Below are 18,687 nucleotides of genomic sequence, written 5' to 3'. Positions count from 1 at the left end.
TAAAGTGTCTGGGTTTTGTTTTCATTTAGTAAGAAGCCATTAGCTTTGACCATAATGAGGACTGAGCCAGGGTATTTTCGGTCAGTGCTTTCAGTGTACCTAGATCACAGTTTTTATGTATAAAAGTTGTGTCATCAGCATAGAATATTGTGTGAGAATTTATGAACAAGGGCAGGTCATTAATCATTAGTATTAACAGTAAAGGTCCAAGCACCAACCCTTGAGGGACTCTGTACCTAACATTATCCAAATTTGATTTCTTCCTACCAATGCACACAACTTGTTGAGGGTTCTGTAGAAAATACCTGAACATATTTACACTGTTGTCATCAAAACCATAGTAAACTAGCTTATTCAGCACAGTGTCATGCTCTACACAGTCACAGGCTCTGCTCAGGTCACAAAATGTAGCCTGGGCGTAGTCCCTAGCCTCGAACACATCTAGTACTAATTTTACGAGGGAGTCCATTGCATTTGTTGTGGATTTACCTTTCCTAAATCCAAACTGTTTATCAGTAATTATAGTTAGTTTACCCAAGTAGACACTAACTCACTCATACATAATTGTTTCTAAAATTTTTGAAAAAACTGTGGTTATGGATATAGATCTGTAACTAGCAGGACAGTTCTTTTCTCCTTTTTTATATATGGGCATAACTCTAGAAATTTTTAGTATGTCGGGGAACTTACTTTCAACTAGGCATTTGTTAATACAAAAAGTTACAGGATAAATCACACAATCAATAACATCTTTCAACAAATTACATGACTTATCATAATAATCAATACTAACTGAAAGTTCGAAATTTTTCACTATTTTTAGGTTATTATTTGGGCTCACTTCTGTGAAAGTGAATGTGCCTGGGGGAAACTTTTCAAAGCAGCTATCCATAATACTAAGTGCATTTTCAGGGGGCTTGTTTATTGAGCTACTGGTTTCTTCAATGGACTGAGTGCACAATGTGTGCTTTCAATTCAGCTATGTTTGTAATTGGAACTCTGAATGCAGCATCTTGCAGGTAAACTCACAGCCAGAAGTCACATGGATTAAAATCAGGTGATCTGGATGCCCAAGATGTAGGGAAATGATAGTTGATAATTCTAGCATTTCTAAAATGCCTCTGCAGCAGCTACTTGATTGGCTGTGCAATGTGTAGAGGAGTGCCACCTTGCATAATCATTATCCTACCAACACATCCATACTCTTGAAGGGTTTGAATAACAGTAGTGTGCAAAAGACCCACATAGTATTCACCAGTGATGATACAGATAATACGACCTGCAGAACCCATCTGCTTCTAAAAATATGACACTACAATAAATGATGCCGTCAACCTGCATCGCATAGTTACCTTTTCACGATGATGCAGTACAAGTTGATGTGCAATCAGATTTGCTGTTTTCCATTTTGTACAATTCTGTGTATTGACACGTCCTTGCAGATGGAAATGGGCTTCGTCTGTCCACAGAATGCTCCATGACCATTCAGTATCCCCTTCCATGTGAGCAAGAAATTCTAGAGAAAACATTTGTCATACTGGTAAGTCAGCATGAAGCAACTTCTGAACAGGAGTATTTTTGTATGGCTGGCAATGCAGGATGTTTGGTAGAATTTTATGCTCCATACTCACAGGCATGTGCAAAATTCAGGTGATTCCCCATTCATTGCAGGTTTGCATACCATCACTTAAGCCCTCCTGCAATAATGTGGTCACATCTTCTACTGATGTTGCATTGGTTGATTTCCTCCCTATGCAGTGTTGCACTTCAGAAGAACGTGCCTTTTCAAATTTCATAATCATTTTCTCCAGATCACTGGCAGATATTAGACCAATGAATTTTTTCATACCTTGAGTGTTCAAAACTTCTGTAGAGCTACCTATTCACAGGCACTGTTCTTTTAAAAGAGGTTTACCAGCAGCACACGGTCCAACATTGAGACAGTCATGCTGAGCATCTCAGACACAAGCTAAGGAACAGCTGTGTACCATACAGCTTTTATTTTGCATATTCTGTCACTTACAGTGTGATTTAATGATAAAATTCTCATTAAATTGTTTTTGTTTCCATAATGTTTCTTCCTTTTTCAGTAATATTCCATTCAAATTTAACGTCATTTTGTGAAGTGGTTTATTTTTACAGCATTTTGAAACTTTATTTCCAAGCAATCTGTAAATTCCATTCCGGGTTTAGAATTTCATTGCTATTAACATCTGGCTTCAGCCAGCTTTCTGTCCCTAGTACTGTGTAGGCATTGTTAACATTTATAAGCTAGACTAGTTCCAGGACCTATTCATATACAATATAAAAAATACATTAGACAGCAACTGCCCTCTTATTACTAAGAGATGTAAGCATAGCAATATGCATAAACCACAACACACAAAAAAATGGTACACCCTGCACCTCAATAAAATTAGAATTCTTCTACTCATGCTGAAGGACAAAATTGAAGACAGTCAAAAAAACAAGAAAGGTAAATAAACTTAAGAAAAATGCACAAATCTGAAATTAAAGCAGCAAAAATGAAAGCAAATGAGAATATTTTAAATTCTAAAAACAGGTGTAAAGCTGCCTGGAACATAGTTAAAAGTGAGATAAACATTGGGAAAGAAGAAATCAGTAACCCAATTAATTGCAACACTCTCAACAAACACTTGATAAATTCATTAAATGCCCAGTTACCAAAAAGTGATGATTTAACTGATGTAGAAGCTTTTGTTTCGCAATCACAGAATGAAACAGATAAAAGATTTAACTGGAGTAGAATAACTGCTACAGATATAAATAACTCTGTAAACAAGTTGAGCAACTCTGAAACAGAAGACTACTATGGATTCAGTAACGTGGTAATAAAGGCTATATTTAAGGAAATTGGAACTCCTCCACTCTACCTTGAAAATAATATCCTTGATGATGGCGTTTTCTTTGATTGCCTTAATATTGCAATTACACTCCCTGTATACAAAAAGGGTGATAGAGAAATGCCAGATTACTATAGACCAATATCAATTGTCCCTATACTCGCCAAAATCATAGAGAGCTGCTCACACACACAGATTTACATGTATTTTGAGAGCAATGAATTACTTAATGACAGCCAGTTTGGATTTAGAACTAACCAGTCGATCATAAAAGCTATTGGAAGCCTTATAACTGAAATCTACAACGCTTTTGAAATGAAACTGACCACCTGTACAACACTCATAGACTAAAGCAAAGCATTTGATTCAGTATCACATGACATAATTGTTAAAAACTTAGAATATTATGTTATTGCAAACAAACCACTTAATTTGATTAAGTCATACCTGAATAACAGGCAACAGTCACTGTATGTGAGCAATGAAAGGTTATATTTAATGAAATTTAAGAGAGGAATTCCACAGGGCTCCGTTCTTGGACCCTTCCTCTTTATTATCTATTTTGATGACTTCTCAAACTATATAGCCTGAAAAATTGTTTTATATGCTGATGATATGAGCATGATCTCCACAGGTGAGAGTATGCAACACGTGGTAAACAAAAATAATGAACTTTTTGAAAAATGTAGGGTGTGGTGTATTGCTAACAAGTTACGTATAAACAACACAAAAACAAAGGAAATTTATTTTAATCTGAAGGTACAGAAAGCAGAGAATCACAATGTCAAACTACTGGGACTAAAAATAGACCAAAGGCTCTCATGGGATGACCATATAAGCTATCTGACAGGCAAACTTGCACACGTAATATTTCTGCTGTATAAACTAAGAAATTCTGTCAGTAAAAGTTTATTGATGCTTTGCTGATATGCATTGTTTCAGTCACAGCTACAATATGGGTTTCTGTTATGAGTAATTCATCAGGTATAAACTATGTATTCAAATGGCAAAAAAAAAATTAGATGTTTACAAGGATTGGGTCCATGAGAAAGCTGTAAGGAGCACTTCAGTATATTAAACATAATGACACTCCCAAGTCTCTATATGTATAACTGCTTAATATACATAAAAGAAAATATACAACAATTTACACAGAGAAAGAATTTACCTTTTCACAACACTTGAAACAACTACATGCTTGATATACTGTATTCTAGGTTGTCACTGACACACAACAGTCACAAACACCTAAGTTCAAAGTTATATAATAAACTGCCACAATCCATCAAAACCCTCACCCACTTTACATTTAAGGAGGTATTAGACACATGGCTCAAAAATAAAGCATATTACTCAATTGAAGAATATCTTGGAAGTAATTTGGAAGGAATGTATAAACAATGAAATAATGTAACTATCATTAACTAAATGTGTAAAACTGTATAATTAATGTTTCTGAAATTGTCTGATTAGTAAGAAGTTTATGTATTTATGTATATGTGAAATGATGATGTGAGTAAAATGTACGAATTACTAACTACTAAAAAGATGTATGTATATGAATGCATAATGTATAATATAAAAACTAGTAACAACTATACTTATATGAAATATGTAAAATGTATTTTGACAAAGCCAATTGCATGGTAAACATGCTGAATGGCTAATAAATAAACATGAAACATGGATGCACCTACAGTTATCTAATACTGTATTAAAATTTTCTTTCTCAAAATTGCTATGAGGAATGCCACCCTGTCTGGAGTCAGAATGCATCTTTTTGGGCCAGTGAAGGGATTTCTCTGTCCTTTCCATGGACACTCCTGCATTTAACTAATACTATATGAACATTCCCTTTCTCCAAATTGCTATGAGGAATGGTACTCTGTCTGTAATCAGGGCGTATCTTATTGGGCCTGTGGAGGGTTTCTCTATCCTAAAAAATCCACATGTGTGACCCACATGTACTTTACTATCCTAGTAGCCACTTCCTGTGTGTATTGCCCACATGACCTCTTAAGGGAGCCATACAGTTCCCCACAGAGTAGCAGAGATCACGAAATCTGTATCTAAGGTTGCCCCTCGTTTAAGCTTTGCACTCAGCTTAAAACCAGAGGATTGTGATTGGTTCTGGGAACAGTGCTGCAAGGTGAGAACTCTGTTTTCATCATATGAGTAAGGCTAGATGTTTTCACCAAAGCAGCCAGCCTCCTGTAGGAACTGAACCCTCATCTGAACTCAGGCAGCAGGTGTCATTCTTCACCACATGAGTGAGAATTTGCAGCCACATGCACACCGGACACTCAATAGCTGCCAGCCTCCTCCACATCTCAAACAAGAGCCCCACCAAGTATACAGTGTGAACACTAGCCTTCTTTCTGGACACTCCCTCTATTACTCTGAGGGTCACAATCTCTCACCAAACACTGAAGATTCCAGTGACAAGCAATCCCATCATCTGCACTTGCCTAGACCTCTCAGGAAGATCAGCCACAGTCCCAACACGAAGGCATCCTGTGCTGGCTTGGATATACTTCCAGCGGTAGGCAATACATCAAACTTGTTTTTAAGACATAGGAGGACATCTGTGTGGCTGTTCCCACTTTTGCCTTCCACCCAGAGATTAGTGACTGTGCCACTATTCACCAATCACCATCAAGTAAGTCTTGATCAGCCAGAACAAGCAAAGTTGAAGGTGCAGCAGCATTGGAGACCCCAGGCAACACTGTTGGCTCCAGAGCTGCCAAATAAGTCATCTCTGGAGCCCCAGTGCCAGTGAAGCTTATGGCAGCAGTTTGAAGCATGTCAATGATGGCCAACACAGCATCCAGCTGTTTACAAACAGTACTCTAAAATCAGCTCTCACAAAGCTAAAGCACTTAAATTTACATGAAAAAACTTAGAATGAATTAGTAAACACTAATCCACAGAGTAAAATATTTTGATACAATTCACTTCTTGGTATAATTACACAAAAAAAACAGAAACTAAAATAAATACTGTGTGTAAAAGAGAAATCTCAGCTGCTGCACTAGATGCGTCAGCTCTGCTCCTCATAAGCCACTACAGGCATTAAGTGAAGATGATTTCCAGATACAAACTACTTTCTGCATCTGGCTTGAAATCAAAATCTGGATTCTGCAACTGTTATACTATGGACTGATAAATCCACTTTCAAATCTAACATTGTGATAAATGTTCATGATACAGACTATTGGTCAGAAGAAGATCCTCACTGGTTTTGAGAGCAATACAACCAGTATATCTGGAACATATATAACTGGAGTGGACTCTGTCATGATAAGATCATTGAACCCTATATTTGTATGAAAAGTTAAAGCAGTACTCTGAATTTCTGCAACAGGCAGTAACAGAGTTGCTATGAGATGTTCCTCTGGTAACATAGCAGTTAATTTAATTGCTTTACTTTCAGTGTCCAGCACATTCTTCCTTGGTAGACAAGTATAATTTTAATCAATTTTTTCTGGTTGATTGAGTGGGAGAGAAGAGTGACTGACTTGGCCATCACAGTCAATAGATTTCACATACCCTAATTATTCCATTTGAGAATACATTAAAGACATTGTGCATCAACAGTGTACTGCAATGCAAGAAGATATGAAATATAATATTCTCAAAGCTTGAAATATAATATTCTCAAAGCTTGGCAATCTCATCCAAATGCAGAAGGCACAATGTAAGCACAGTTGTGCTTAGAAGATGATGGAAAGCAGTCCAAAAATTACCATCAATGGAAACAGATAAAATGTACTACTTTCTAATAATTCATTATGAGTACTAAAATTGTAATTAAAATTTACTGAAGATTAAATGTGTAAGAAAGAACTTTTTATTAACTGTGATGTTAAAAAAAACATGCATTATTCCATAAATTTTCTTTTTCTTTCTTCAATCATTGACCAAATCACTAACTCCAGGAAGTGTTCTTACATAATATCAAGAAAACAGAGAAAAACGTATATTTGACCAAAAAAATCAAGTTTTGAGAGCTATTTTCAATTATATTAATTTCCTCCATTCGCCAGGGCACTGATAATCATGTAATAGAGTTCCCTTAAACCAGTATCATCATTATCCATTTTACATCGTCTACCTGGTAATGGAAGGTTCATCATTTTCCTTGCCCTTTTCAGTTTGTCTTAAATAAACTTTACCCAAAGAAGAATGGATGGATCATTTCCAAGAAAAAGTGCCTGTATGGTAGCACTGAACCACCTTGAAAGGACATTATGTAGCCTAGGTATTTAAAAGAATGTTTCTTCCTATGATACAGGGTTGTCAGAAACAATCTGAAAAGCTTGTAAGGGTGTTGTAGGGTAGGTTATACTGAGAAATGGTCATTAAGAAAAGAGTTCAATATGTTGTACCATTTCTGAGTTAATTAGCATTGAGATAGCCAGTCAAGCTGTTGTGCAGGCAAATTCAAACAGCCTGCCAAATACAATTAGTGTCAGGTGTCATAGTATTGATGATAGTCCATGAGACTGCTCAGCCTTTGGCTCAGGTTCATTTTTACTACCATCCTATGTCCAATTTCTGTACCATTCTCTTTTTTGATTTTAAGAAACCAAACAAAAAACACATTTGGTGATGCTGATTCTGGCAGGTTACTGGAATTTTTTAATTTGTGTGTGTGATGGCCTGATTGGCTAATTTCAATGCTAATTAACTCAAAAATGGCTCAATGTATTGATTTTTTTTCTTAACAATTACCTTTCAGCACAACCTACCCTGCAACAGTCTTACAAGCTTTCCAGATGTTTCTAATCACCCAGTAGAATTATGTGTACATATTTTGATTCTGATACACATTTTTCTCATGATTGCTGTAACTTTACTTTTATTGAGATTACCATATTATAATTCTTTACTATAACATTTAGTTTGAGAATGGAGTACTGGAATTCATCAACATACTAACAAAGAGTCAGACCTTCTGTAAAAGGTTTCATACATTAATGCTGAATGATGCTATGAAGTGTTTATCTCTGGTGTCTTACAACTCCTGATACATTGAGTAGAAGTCTCCATTTCCTTTTTCTTTGCCTTCTGTAGCTTCAGGTACCCTTATAACTGTCTCATAGCACCTGTTGATTTTTAACATATTTTGAATAATTCTTACATTCCAAAAATGTAAGTTTGTATATTTTTTTACTACCTATTCAATAGTAAATATGTATGTAATTATCAACCATTTTAATACCTTGTATAATTACTTTTCTCTGTCATTCAGAACAATTTTCATGGATTTTTTACTATTGAACTGATTAGTCTTCAGTTCTTATTAGCTATACTTTGAACACACCATTTGGCAATATTTAAAGTGGTCCTTTTTCATTTTGTATTCTTATGGTTTTTTGGGTTATCATTTTTTCATCTGTCTTTTTCCTTCTGGAGACTTTAAAGCGCCTAAGGAGTAAGTCTTCTGATGGGAGTGATAAAACAAGAGAGTCAAATTGTGCACAATGACAGTAAGATTCCAAAAATATAATCCTATTGGTTTATGGCAAATAGAGAAATGTACGTCATTCACAACATATAATTTTCTCAGCACCAATTAGGAGTAATTTCACATAGTCTCAATTTCTTATAAAATATTTTACTCACTGTGAGTTTTGTTTGTGATTTCAGGATTTACCTCTAGTTATTCCCTGTGAAATCATCGGATCCAAGTTCCTGCTATCACTTCATCACTGTGAAAATAAGAACACCCCAAATACATGGATGTTTGTCAGAGCCTTTCAGAACATTAAGAAAAATTACCAGTAAGTAACAGTACAGCAATACAAAATTAATATCTGTTGTAGGACTAAAGAAGACCACTGACTGAAAAGGAGAAGTATTGAGTTGTTGATAGGCACACACTATAGAGAAAGAAAACTTGCTAGCTTTTCAAGTTATCCTCTGATGAGCTAGAGTAGAAGTAGAATATATAACACACACACACACACACACACGCACACGCACGCACGCACGCACACACCTATGCCACTACATAGTGTCAGTGTCAGCTAGACTAACAGTGCCAATGTTATTTTTCATCAGGTGGACTGGTTGTGTTGGAAGTAGTGTTGGGTGGGATGGGTAGAGGGAGAGGGAGATGAGAGGCAGGGAGAGCATTGGGAATGGAAGGCTAGTGGCTCAGAGGGGGGGTGACCAGTTGGCCAGCTAGGAATGCAAGAGGGAGTGGTGGCACATATATGGGCTGACACAACTGTAGCGACCTGCAGGGAATGGCATACACTTAAGGTGATGTGGGTGTGTGAATCAGAATGTGGGACAGGATAGAGGAAGGGAGAACTGTTATGTTGTGGGAGCAGGGACAGTGTGTTACCTGAGATTGAGGCTATGAAAATTACAGCAGTGGAGGATGGGTTGCAAGGACAACTCCATTTGCACAGTTCTGAGAAGCTGGTAGTGGAGGGAAGGAACAGATTGCTCAGGTTGTGAAGCAGCTGTTGAAATTCAACATGTTGTACTCGGGTGCATGTTGTGTCACCAACTGGTCAACTTTGTTCTTGACAACAGTTTGGCAGGGGCTATTCATCTTGGTGGACAGCTGGTTGATAGTCATACCAAGATAAAAGGTTGTGCGTTTTTGCACCACAGTTGGTATATGACACGGCTGCTTTAATATGTGTCCCCACTTCTGATGGGCTAGGATAAGCCTGTGTCAGAACTGGGAGGTTCTGGATGGGTGGATTGGCCAGGTCTTGAACACTGATCTGCTGCAGGGATATGATCCCTGTGGAAAGGGGTTGGGAATAGGATTGACATAGGGATGGACAAAGATGATGTGTAGGTTGAGTGGGCAATAGAAAATGACTGTAGGAGGGGTGGGAAGCATCTTGGATAGAATGTTCTTCATTTCAGGGCATGATGAAAGAGAATCAACGCCCTGTTGAAGGATATGTTTCAGGTGTTCCAGTCCAGGGTGATCTTGGGTGCCAAGGGGGTCACTCCTTTGCAGTTGATTCTTGGAGGTGGTGGGAGGATTGTGGGTGTGTGAGGATATGGCACAGGAAACCTGTCTGTGAACTGTGTTTGGTGGATACTAACTGTCTATGAAGGCCTTTGTGAGGCCTAAAGCATACTGGGCAAGGAAGTTCTTGTCACTGCAGATATGTCGTTCATGGATTGCAAGGCCATATGGCAGGGTTCTTTCACCAGGAAGGCAGGGCAGCTGTCAAAATGCTGGTACTGTTGTTAGTTAATGGGTTTAATGAGTACAGAGGTGTGCATGGAGTCAGCAGAGAGGAGGAGGTCAACATCCAGGAAGGGCTGAGGAGGACCAGGTGAAGCAGACGGGAGAAAAGGTGTTGAGATTGTGAAGGAATGTGGACAGGATGTCTTGACCATGATGATATCATCAATAAACTTGAACCACTCTGGGTAGTTTGCAATTTTGGGATGCTAGGAAGGTTTCCTCTAGATGACCCACAAAACGGTTTGCGTAGGAGGGTGCCATGTGGGTGCCCATGGCTGTGCTGCAGATTTGTATGTAAATGTACCCTTCAAAGGAAAAGTAGTTGTGGATCGTGATATAGTTGATAAGTTGTATAAGGAATAAGGTGGTGGGTTTGGAGTCAGAAGGATGTCATGAGAGAGCCCTGAGGCCATGGCCATGAGGGATGTATGTGTATAAGGAGGAGGCATCAATAGTGATGACTAGGGATCCAGGAGGTAGAGGCATAGGGATGGTGGAAAGTCAGTGAAGGAAGTGGTAAGTAACTTTAATGTGGGAGGCTAGATTTCAGGCAATTGGTTGGAGGTGTTGGTCAACCAGAGCAGAAATCCTTTCAGTGGGAGTACAATGCAGCAACAAAGATTGTTAGGGTTGATGGTTTTGGGAAGCATGTAGAAGGTGGGTGTGCAGGGTGTCACTGGGGTGAGGAGGGAAATGGACTCATGGGAGAGGTTCTGGGATGGGCCTAAGGATTTAGTCAGCGATTAGAGGTTATGTTGGATTTCTGGTATGGGACCACTCTGGCGGAATTTATAGGTGGAGGAGTCATATAATTAGTAAAAGCCTCTTGCCAGGTAGTCACCGCAATTCATAATGACAGTGGTGGAACCTTTGTCTGTACGTAGGATGATTAGGTGATGATATGTTTTGAGGTAGTGTATGGCTGTCCTTTCTTCTGCTGAAAGGTTGGTGTTCGTAGAAACTGACCTGGAAAAGGATGTTGAGGCCAAGTTGGAGGTATGGAATTCCTGGAAGCTGACTAGGGGGTTGTTGGGTAAGGGAGGGGAAGGGTCTTGGTTGGATGGTGGTATGCCCTGGGAGAGGCAAGGTTCAGTGTTGGGATTAGGTTGGCTTTAGTTGGAGGGATTGGTGGCAAAGCAGCATTTCCACTGTAAAGATTTGGAGGAGGAGACTACATCTATGACAAGTCCAGCATGGTTAAATGTGGAGGTAGGACTGAAGGTTAGGCCTTTGAATAGAACTGAAACTTCTGTGGGATTGAGGCTTTTGGTGGAGAGTTTAAAAACAGTGTTTTGGATTTACTTGAATTCTGGGTTTTGTGGGGTGTTGAGAAGGAGTTTTGAAAGATGTGGTAAAAGGAAGAGGTGAGCTACACAGGGTTTGGGTGCTATGAGACATTATCAAGGGATTTCACTGTGAGAAGATTGGGTATTGATAGATAGTGGTGCCCCAAGGGGTGGGGAGGGGGGGGGGGGAATATGTTGACAGTTGACAGTGGATTAGCCAATTTATGGAGGTCATGTCTGGAATGATCCTCCGGGTGCTGCAGTAGAAGGGTTCATATTTGAGAGATGTTGTGTATGTAGTGATAATTTCACAGTAAAAGTGTCTTGCAGAGAGAATGTCTGGGATGTCTTTCCCATGTAGAGGTGTTTTTGCAGTACCAGGTTCATGAGGGATAGGGCATTTCCACGCCTCATAAAGTGGTGTTCCGTTAACCACCCAACCTACTCAGCATCCTAGTCAATTGCTGTGTCACTCCCATTCCCAACCCCTTGCCACAGGGATCATATCCCTCTGCAAGACACAGGTATAAGACGTGTCCAATCCATCCATCTCAGACTTCCTACTCCAGTCCTGTTACAGGCTTATTCTACTCCATCAGAAGCTAGGACACATGTGAAAGCAGCCATGTCATATACCAACTCTGGTGCAAACTCTGCACAGCCTCTTATCTTGGTATGACTACCAACCAGCTGACCATCAGGATGAATGGCCACCAGCAAACTGTTGTCAAGAATAAAGTCAACCATCCAGTGGAACAACATGCTCAGTTTCAATGGCTACTTCACAGCCTGAACTGTTTGGATCCTTCCCTCCACTGCCAGCTTCTCCAAACTGCACAGATGGGAGCTGTCCTTACAGCGCATCCTCCACTCCCATAATCATCCTGGCCTCAATCTCAAGCAACTCATAGCCTCCATACCCTCCACCCAACAGTTTTTCCTTCCTCCATCATGTCACCTCCTTCTAATTCACATCCTCACATCACATTTAGTGTGTGCCATTTCCCACTGGCTTCTACAATCAAGCCAGCCTGCATACATGCAACCCTTCCCTACCGCATTCCTAGCTGGCAAACTGGCTGCCTCACTCTGAGCTACTAGCCACCCACCCCTAATCCCTTTCCCTGCCTCCTGTCTCTCTCCCCCTCTACCCACCCCACCCAACACTACCATCACCACAACCAGACCACCTGCTGAAAAATAACATTAACAACTTTTCTTTCTTTTGTGTATGCCTGACAACAGCTGAACACTTCTACTTTTCTACTTTCCTTTAATTCTAAAGTACTGAAATTAATCTCTGTTCTTTTCACCATTATATTACTAACAATAGCTATTAATTAAATCACATCTGGATAAAACTATATTTTTATCTATTATTCCTTATACAGGGTGAACATTAATAAAACCAACAAACTGCCTGACTGTAAATGGAGGAGAAAAGGTCCTATGAACATGTCTCCACAAATGCACCATTGCCATGGTAGATGGCACTGATGAATGAAAATTCCTTTGTCCATGTGCTGTGTGTTCCTTCTGTGTTGTAGGCTCTGTGATTGACACACCATACTGTAATCACCAGAATGGTTCATCAGTAAGGAGGACTGACGACAGAAATCCCATAATTGAGATGGTCTAGTGCAAAAACTGTCAATAAAACCCTTCCATGCAGGATACACACAATTGTACTCTGCCTTACATCATGTAATTGGGCCACTTGCCTGGAGCATATTCTAGGGTTCATTTCAGTATTTTGTAGACCCCATTCCTCCAAATCTGGTGTATGCATGATCTGCCACCTCCCTGCATGCCCAAAAGGCCTTGAAATGTTGTGTGATGTGGTTGGTGTCTGTGTGGGTATTTGTTTTGGTATAGCCGTGCTGTCCCTCAAGCATTTCCATCTGCTTGTCTGTACACAAACACCACCTCAGCTTGTTCCCAATATGAATACCATACTATTCTGCTGCTTACAGTATGCTGTGTCAATCATACAGCCTGCAACACACAAGGTTCACATGGCACATCATCAGAGGAACTTTCATTCATCAGTGCCTTCTACCATAGCAATGATGCTTTTCCGGACACATGTTCATAGAACATTTTTTCCTCCATTTCCAGTCAGGAATCCATCCCTGCATTTTTTTGGTTTTATTAATGTTCTCCCTGTATAATCAAAATATTAGCCTTTACCCCACAGTTTTACCCACGTATGTGTTCGATACATAAATTGATACACCCCCTCCTCCCCATCTTTGTGTACACCTCTTCCTCCCTCCTTCTGTCCACCTCATCCTCCCACCTCAATCTGTATATCTCCTCCTTCGCACTCTCTCTGTCTCTTCATCTCCTCCTCCTCCTACTACTCTCTCTCTCTCTCTCTCTCTCTCTCTCTCTCTCTCTCTCTCTCTCTCTCTCTCCCTCTCCCCCTCCCCCTCCATTTCCTCCACCCCATGTCAAAATACCTTCCTCCCTCCTCCCTTTGGCCATATCCTGTTATCTCCCTGTTATCTCCCCCTCTTTCTTTTCCACTTCCCCCCTACCTCTCTACACCTTCTGTGGAAGTCTGCAGTTATAAGCAAAATTTATAAGGCTTATTACAGTGACACCGTAGAAACACATAGTAAAGACAATAATGTATAAGTTCAATGTCACACTAACAGAAGATAGCCAACCAACCAATAGTAAAGTAAATATGTAGTCTGAGACCAAAACTGAAGTTGTCAACAGATAGTGGCTGGCATAGTGAACATTCTATCAAGTGAGAATACAAGAGAAAGAGTCTTCTGCATGGGAGGCACATGGTTACAGCTGATCATCAGAGGTCACAGGCTTCAGTTATAGCTTAGTATTTTGCATGTTATTATGAATATTAGATTTAGTTCCTAATCCAGTCTCTAGTGAACCACAGAATCTCTAGGTGTGTCAGCAGAACCTGCAAAAAAAATTAAAAAAATTAAAAAAAAAACAAAAAAAAACACTAATTTATGGTCAGAGGGACTCCACATGTACACTCAAATAGTGAAGCTGGACAGCTCTCGTAGTCGAGATGTGATACAGTGTCAACTGTACTGCATTCTCCATCTGCAGTATCCATCTCCTGTAGATTCTGCACCACTTGAAAATTGACTTTGTGATTAATGAAATGAGTAGATGATATAATTTAATGGGGGTCTCAACAGCAATCTCATGATGACAACTTTGAATTTTATTGCCCTTTCTCTTCACAATTCAGTATCAATCACATTCCATACATGTACACTATCTGATTCAACATTCATAGAGTAACTCAAGTACACAGAACATCTCATATATTGGCAATAGGTATACAATCACTGGTCCACTACTGTCAGCCACATAATTATCACAGTTAGCAAATCCTCACACACAAGCTGAATCGTCATTTACAATAAGAAAAGGAGACTCTATAGGGTTGCACCAGGTGATATGCCATGAGCTCTGGGTGTATGGACTCTTCCCAAAGTGCTACTTGTGGTGACATCTTGTAGATTGCAGCTCCACCCAGTGGTGCAGGCTGGATGTAGCGATTGATCAATAGTTGTGACAGCAGACATTGCTGTTGGAGTCTGGTACTACATCCCCCCTCCAGAGAGTGGGCATAGATGTGGAAGCCAAACTTGTACCAACTTCAATGATGATGTGAGGGTGCCACTGGTGGACAGTGGTTCGAGGGTGCCACTGCTTAAGTTGAGTTGGACCCTGGGGCATGCAGAACCCAGAAGGTCATGCAACTCCATCTCAACAACTTCCAACTGCACAGGAGCTGTCACCAGAGAAACTACAGGTCTGCAGTTGGAGACCCTGGGACAGGGAAGTTGGGGCATCAGAGCCCAATCCACGACCAACAGTTCACCAGGGGCCTGGCATTGGTGGCAGAGGAGAGGCGTCATCTACAGTGGACAAGGCCAGGGGAACTGGTTGTACAGACCAAAGAGGCATGCTGATGCCATCCTGTGGCACCACTGTTCTGATGGCATCTCCAGAGGTGACCCTCTTGGTGACTTCGTACATCTGGCAGTCATGCACATCCTGGATGATGGCCAGTATTGTATGTCAGATGGCATCCAAATAATTAGGCTGACACGAGGGCACCAATACAGTATTGGTGACAGACTGGAGACCAGAACAGATTATAGTTTGGGAGTAAGAGCAGAGAGGGAGGACTGTGAGGCTGCCATCCACGGAGCAATTTGACCAGGCTCTTCCCACAATTGGGGCAGGCCTATAGTATACCAATAATAAGGCAAGACATTGTCCAATGGTGTGGACTGGACAAGGGCCCCATCTTCTCTTGAAATTCAACATCATCTGTTCCACTTTCCCATTGGACTGGAGGTGATACAGTACTATAAGAAGGTGTTCTATCCTGTGCATTTCACAGAAATTGGAAAACTGGGTGGAGGTGAGCCAGAGGCCATTGCCTGAGATGATGGCTTGCAGGAGGTCCTCATTGGCAAAGATGTGTGAAAGGGGCTTGATCACATTGTCATGGAACCCATAGGGTAGGTATGCATAAATTTGGGATGTGAGTCTACCACAACCAACCACATCTGACACAAGAAGGGAGCAGCAAAGTTTATGTGGAGGTGCTGCCAAGGGCTCGATGGGGGCCAGGAGAGGAACACCTCAGCAGTGTGCAGATTGCTGTTGAGCATACATGGTGCTAACCAGACCATGGTCTTCATGTCCTTGTAGTAGGCTGACCAGTAAGCATGGCAGCACGGGTGCTGTTTCACGTGGGATATGCCACTGTGACCAATGTGTAGGAGTGCAAGAACCCTGAGGGCACAGAGCTGGGAAAATAATGGCACAAGGCCATTCATGTTCAGATTTTCAGCAGGAGAACACAATCATCGAGGGAGAGCCAGTATTGGAAGGAAAAAAGAAAAAAAATTCAATTGACCTTCGTTCTTAGCTGAGAGATGAGGTGGCCACCCTCACTTAACACATTTAGCCACAATGTCAAGAGTAGACACTGGCATTGTATGGACCATCATTAATGTAACATCAAGGGGAAAATTGTGCAGAGTCAATGTACAATTCAGATCCAGCTGAGAGATAATGCCTTCCTGGGTTTCAAATTCTGGATCGGTGCCAACAGGTAGCCAGGACAAAGCATCAGCTTTCGAGTGGTGGCTGGTTGGCTTATAGAGAATGTCACAGGTATGGGCTGGTAAAAACAATGCCCAATGGCACTGTCTTTGTACTGTCCTGGAGGCTATAACTTGGTCCAAACAGTGTCAGTAATGGCTTATGGTCAGCAGCAGCTGGAATTTGATGTCATATAGATAGGTGTGAAATTTCTTAACTGTGTAGCCAGCACCTCTTTATCAATCTGTGAGTAGATGCATTGGGCAGAATTGAATATCTTAGACACAAACACAATAGGATGTTCAGAGTCATCCACCTCCTTGTGGGACACAACCTCCCAAACTCCATGCGGCATGGCATCTGTGTCAAGAAGAAGAGCCTTCCATAGTGATAATGGGATGAGACATGGTGCCGATTTGAGGGTTCATTAAAGAGAGGAAAAAGCTGTGTCATGCTCTGGAAGAAACCAGAATGGAACCCCTTTTTTCCGCAGTGCATTGAGCAGATAGGACAATTTTGTAACATTGGGAATGAAATGGCCATAATAGCTAATTTTTTTCATAAAGGATTGCAGTTCCCTGAAATTCCAAGGCCTGGGCATGTTTTCTGTCACACAGGCATGTGCTCAGTAGGACAGATGGCCTGTTGGCTAATGATAACCCCAAAGTACTCAACGGAAAAATTTACGGTTGTGGAGGTTACATGTGAGACGAGCTTTGGTTAACGGAGAAAACAAAGATTGCAATTTCTGTAGGTGTTCATTCATTGAGACCCCTATCACTATGCTATCATTTAAAGAATTGCAGTATGAAGGACTGTCCTGTATCATTTGTGCCAAGTAATGCTGGAAGATCACTGGCTCGCTAGAAATACCAAGGGGAGACTGTGACTCCTACAGAAGCCAAAGGGTGTGCTGAGGACCAACAGATCCCGACATCCTGTGTGCAATGGCAATTGCAAGTATGCCTCTGACAAACTGGCCTTAATCTAACAGACACCATTTTCTAACATGGAAAACAGTTCTTCTGGGCAGGGAATGAGAAAAATATCAACAGTGGCCTGCACATTAACGACCTTAAAATCAACAAATAGGTGGAGGGAACATCCAGTTTTTTCATGATTACAAAAGGTAAAGCTATTGGCTGGATGAGACAGGGATAATCACCTTGAGGGCTTCCAATTAGTCGAATTCCACCATAACCGTGTCTTGCAAGATGAGTGGAATCAGGGTGTCCCACGAGACATAAGGCAAGGAGCCTGGTTTTAAATGAGCTTTTATCACTAGATCTGCAGCTTAAATTAACACAGGGGTAAACAGATCCAAATAAGATGCAGTTAAGTCACCAGTGACACAAAATGGGAAACCCAAACTGTTTGAATGCATCTAACCCAAAGATATTTTCCACATCACCTGAAATAACAACCAAAAAGGAAAGTTTCCATGAAACATTTTTGTATGAGGATTCCATAGCAAAAAAACCTTTCACGCACATCTCATGGCCATCACATGCCATTACTATCTGTCAAGAAGGTTGTAGCAAGGAAAAACATAACGTAATATAGGTAATATTCACAAAAGGAGAGGATGCACCAGTATCCATCCGAAAAGGGACCTCCAGGCCATTCATTCGTAACATGATTACCAGTTTGACAGACTGACTCATGGCAGAATGGGTCAGTATTTTAGTGGAGAGCACTACTTCTGCAGGAGACCTCTGATGAGATCCCATGGCGGATGAGACGGGAGAACCAACCTCCATATTGTACCCAAGATTCTGGGCATTGGATGGCTGCCACACATAAGTAATGTGACACATAATGCCACATGAAAAGCAAGTAGCTAATTGATCCAGCAGAGGGAATGAGGGAGTCAGAGAAAATACTGAGGACAAAAGATTGACAATACAAAGTGGAGTTCAGTCGACATGGAGAACCGGGAAAAAGATTCTGAAATTGGGTTATGAAACAGAGATCATTTGGAGACCGTCTGAAGTGTCATCATCCAATTCACATACCTCTAAGTCACTGACTGGTATAGCATAACATGTTCACTGGAGCACCTGACATGAGCATGTGACTTCTGGTTACATTGAGAGGTGTTGGTAACCATTGCAGTGGTGGTGACAGATAACACTGCAGACTGAGCCTCCCACTGGCTTTTGGTTCCCTGTGTGAATTCAAAAGCCTGAAGAATTTTAAG

At 40.8% G+C, this 18,687-nt stretch overlaps 1 protein-coding gene across 2 annotated transcripts in view; it reads left to right on the top strand.

The window, feature by feature from the left end:
- The window catches only part of LOC126471429 (uncharacterized), a 649,788-nt gene that overhangs the window by 460,826 nt on the left and 170,275 nt on the right, over positions 1-18,687 (top strand). For both annotated transcript variants that reach the window (XR_007586305.1, XM_050099588.1), the window contains exon 16: positions 8,517-8,650. Coding sequence is in view for 1 of the 2 variants with exons in the window: in XM_050099588.1 (XP_049955545.1) it covers positions 8,517-8,650 (134 nt within the window). In the remaining variant the exon portion in view is untranslated. The remainder of the gene's footprint in view (positions 1-8,516; positions 8,651-18,687) is intronic.

The sequence above is a fragment of the Schistocerca serialis genome, chromosome 3 (genome assembly GCF_023864345.2).
Source record: "Schistocerca serialis cubense isolate TAMUIC-IGC-003099 chromosome 3, iqSchSeri2.2, whole genome shotgun sequence".
NCBI classification, from domain to species: domain Eukaryota; kingdom Metazoa; phylum Arthropoda; class Insecta; order Orthoptera; family Acrididae; genus Schistocerca; species Schistocerca serialis.
Note: the sequence above shows the minus strand (reverse complement) of the source record. Positions and strands in the feature narration are given on the sequence as shown.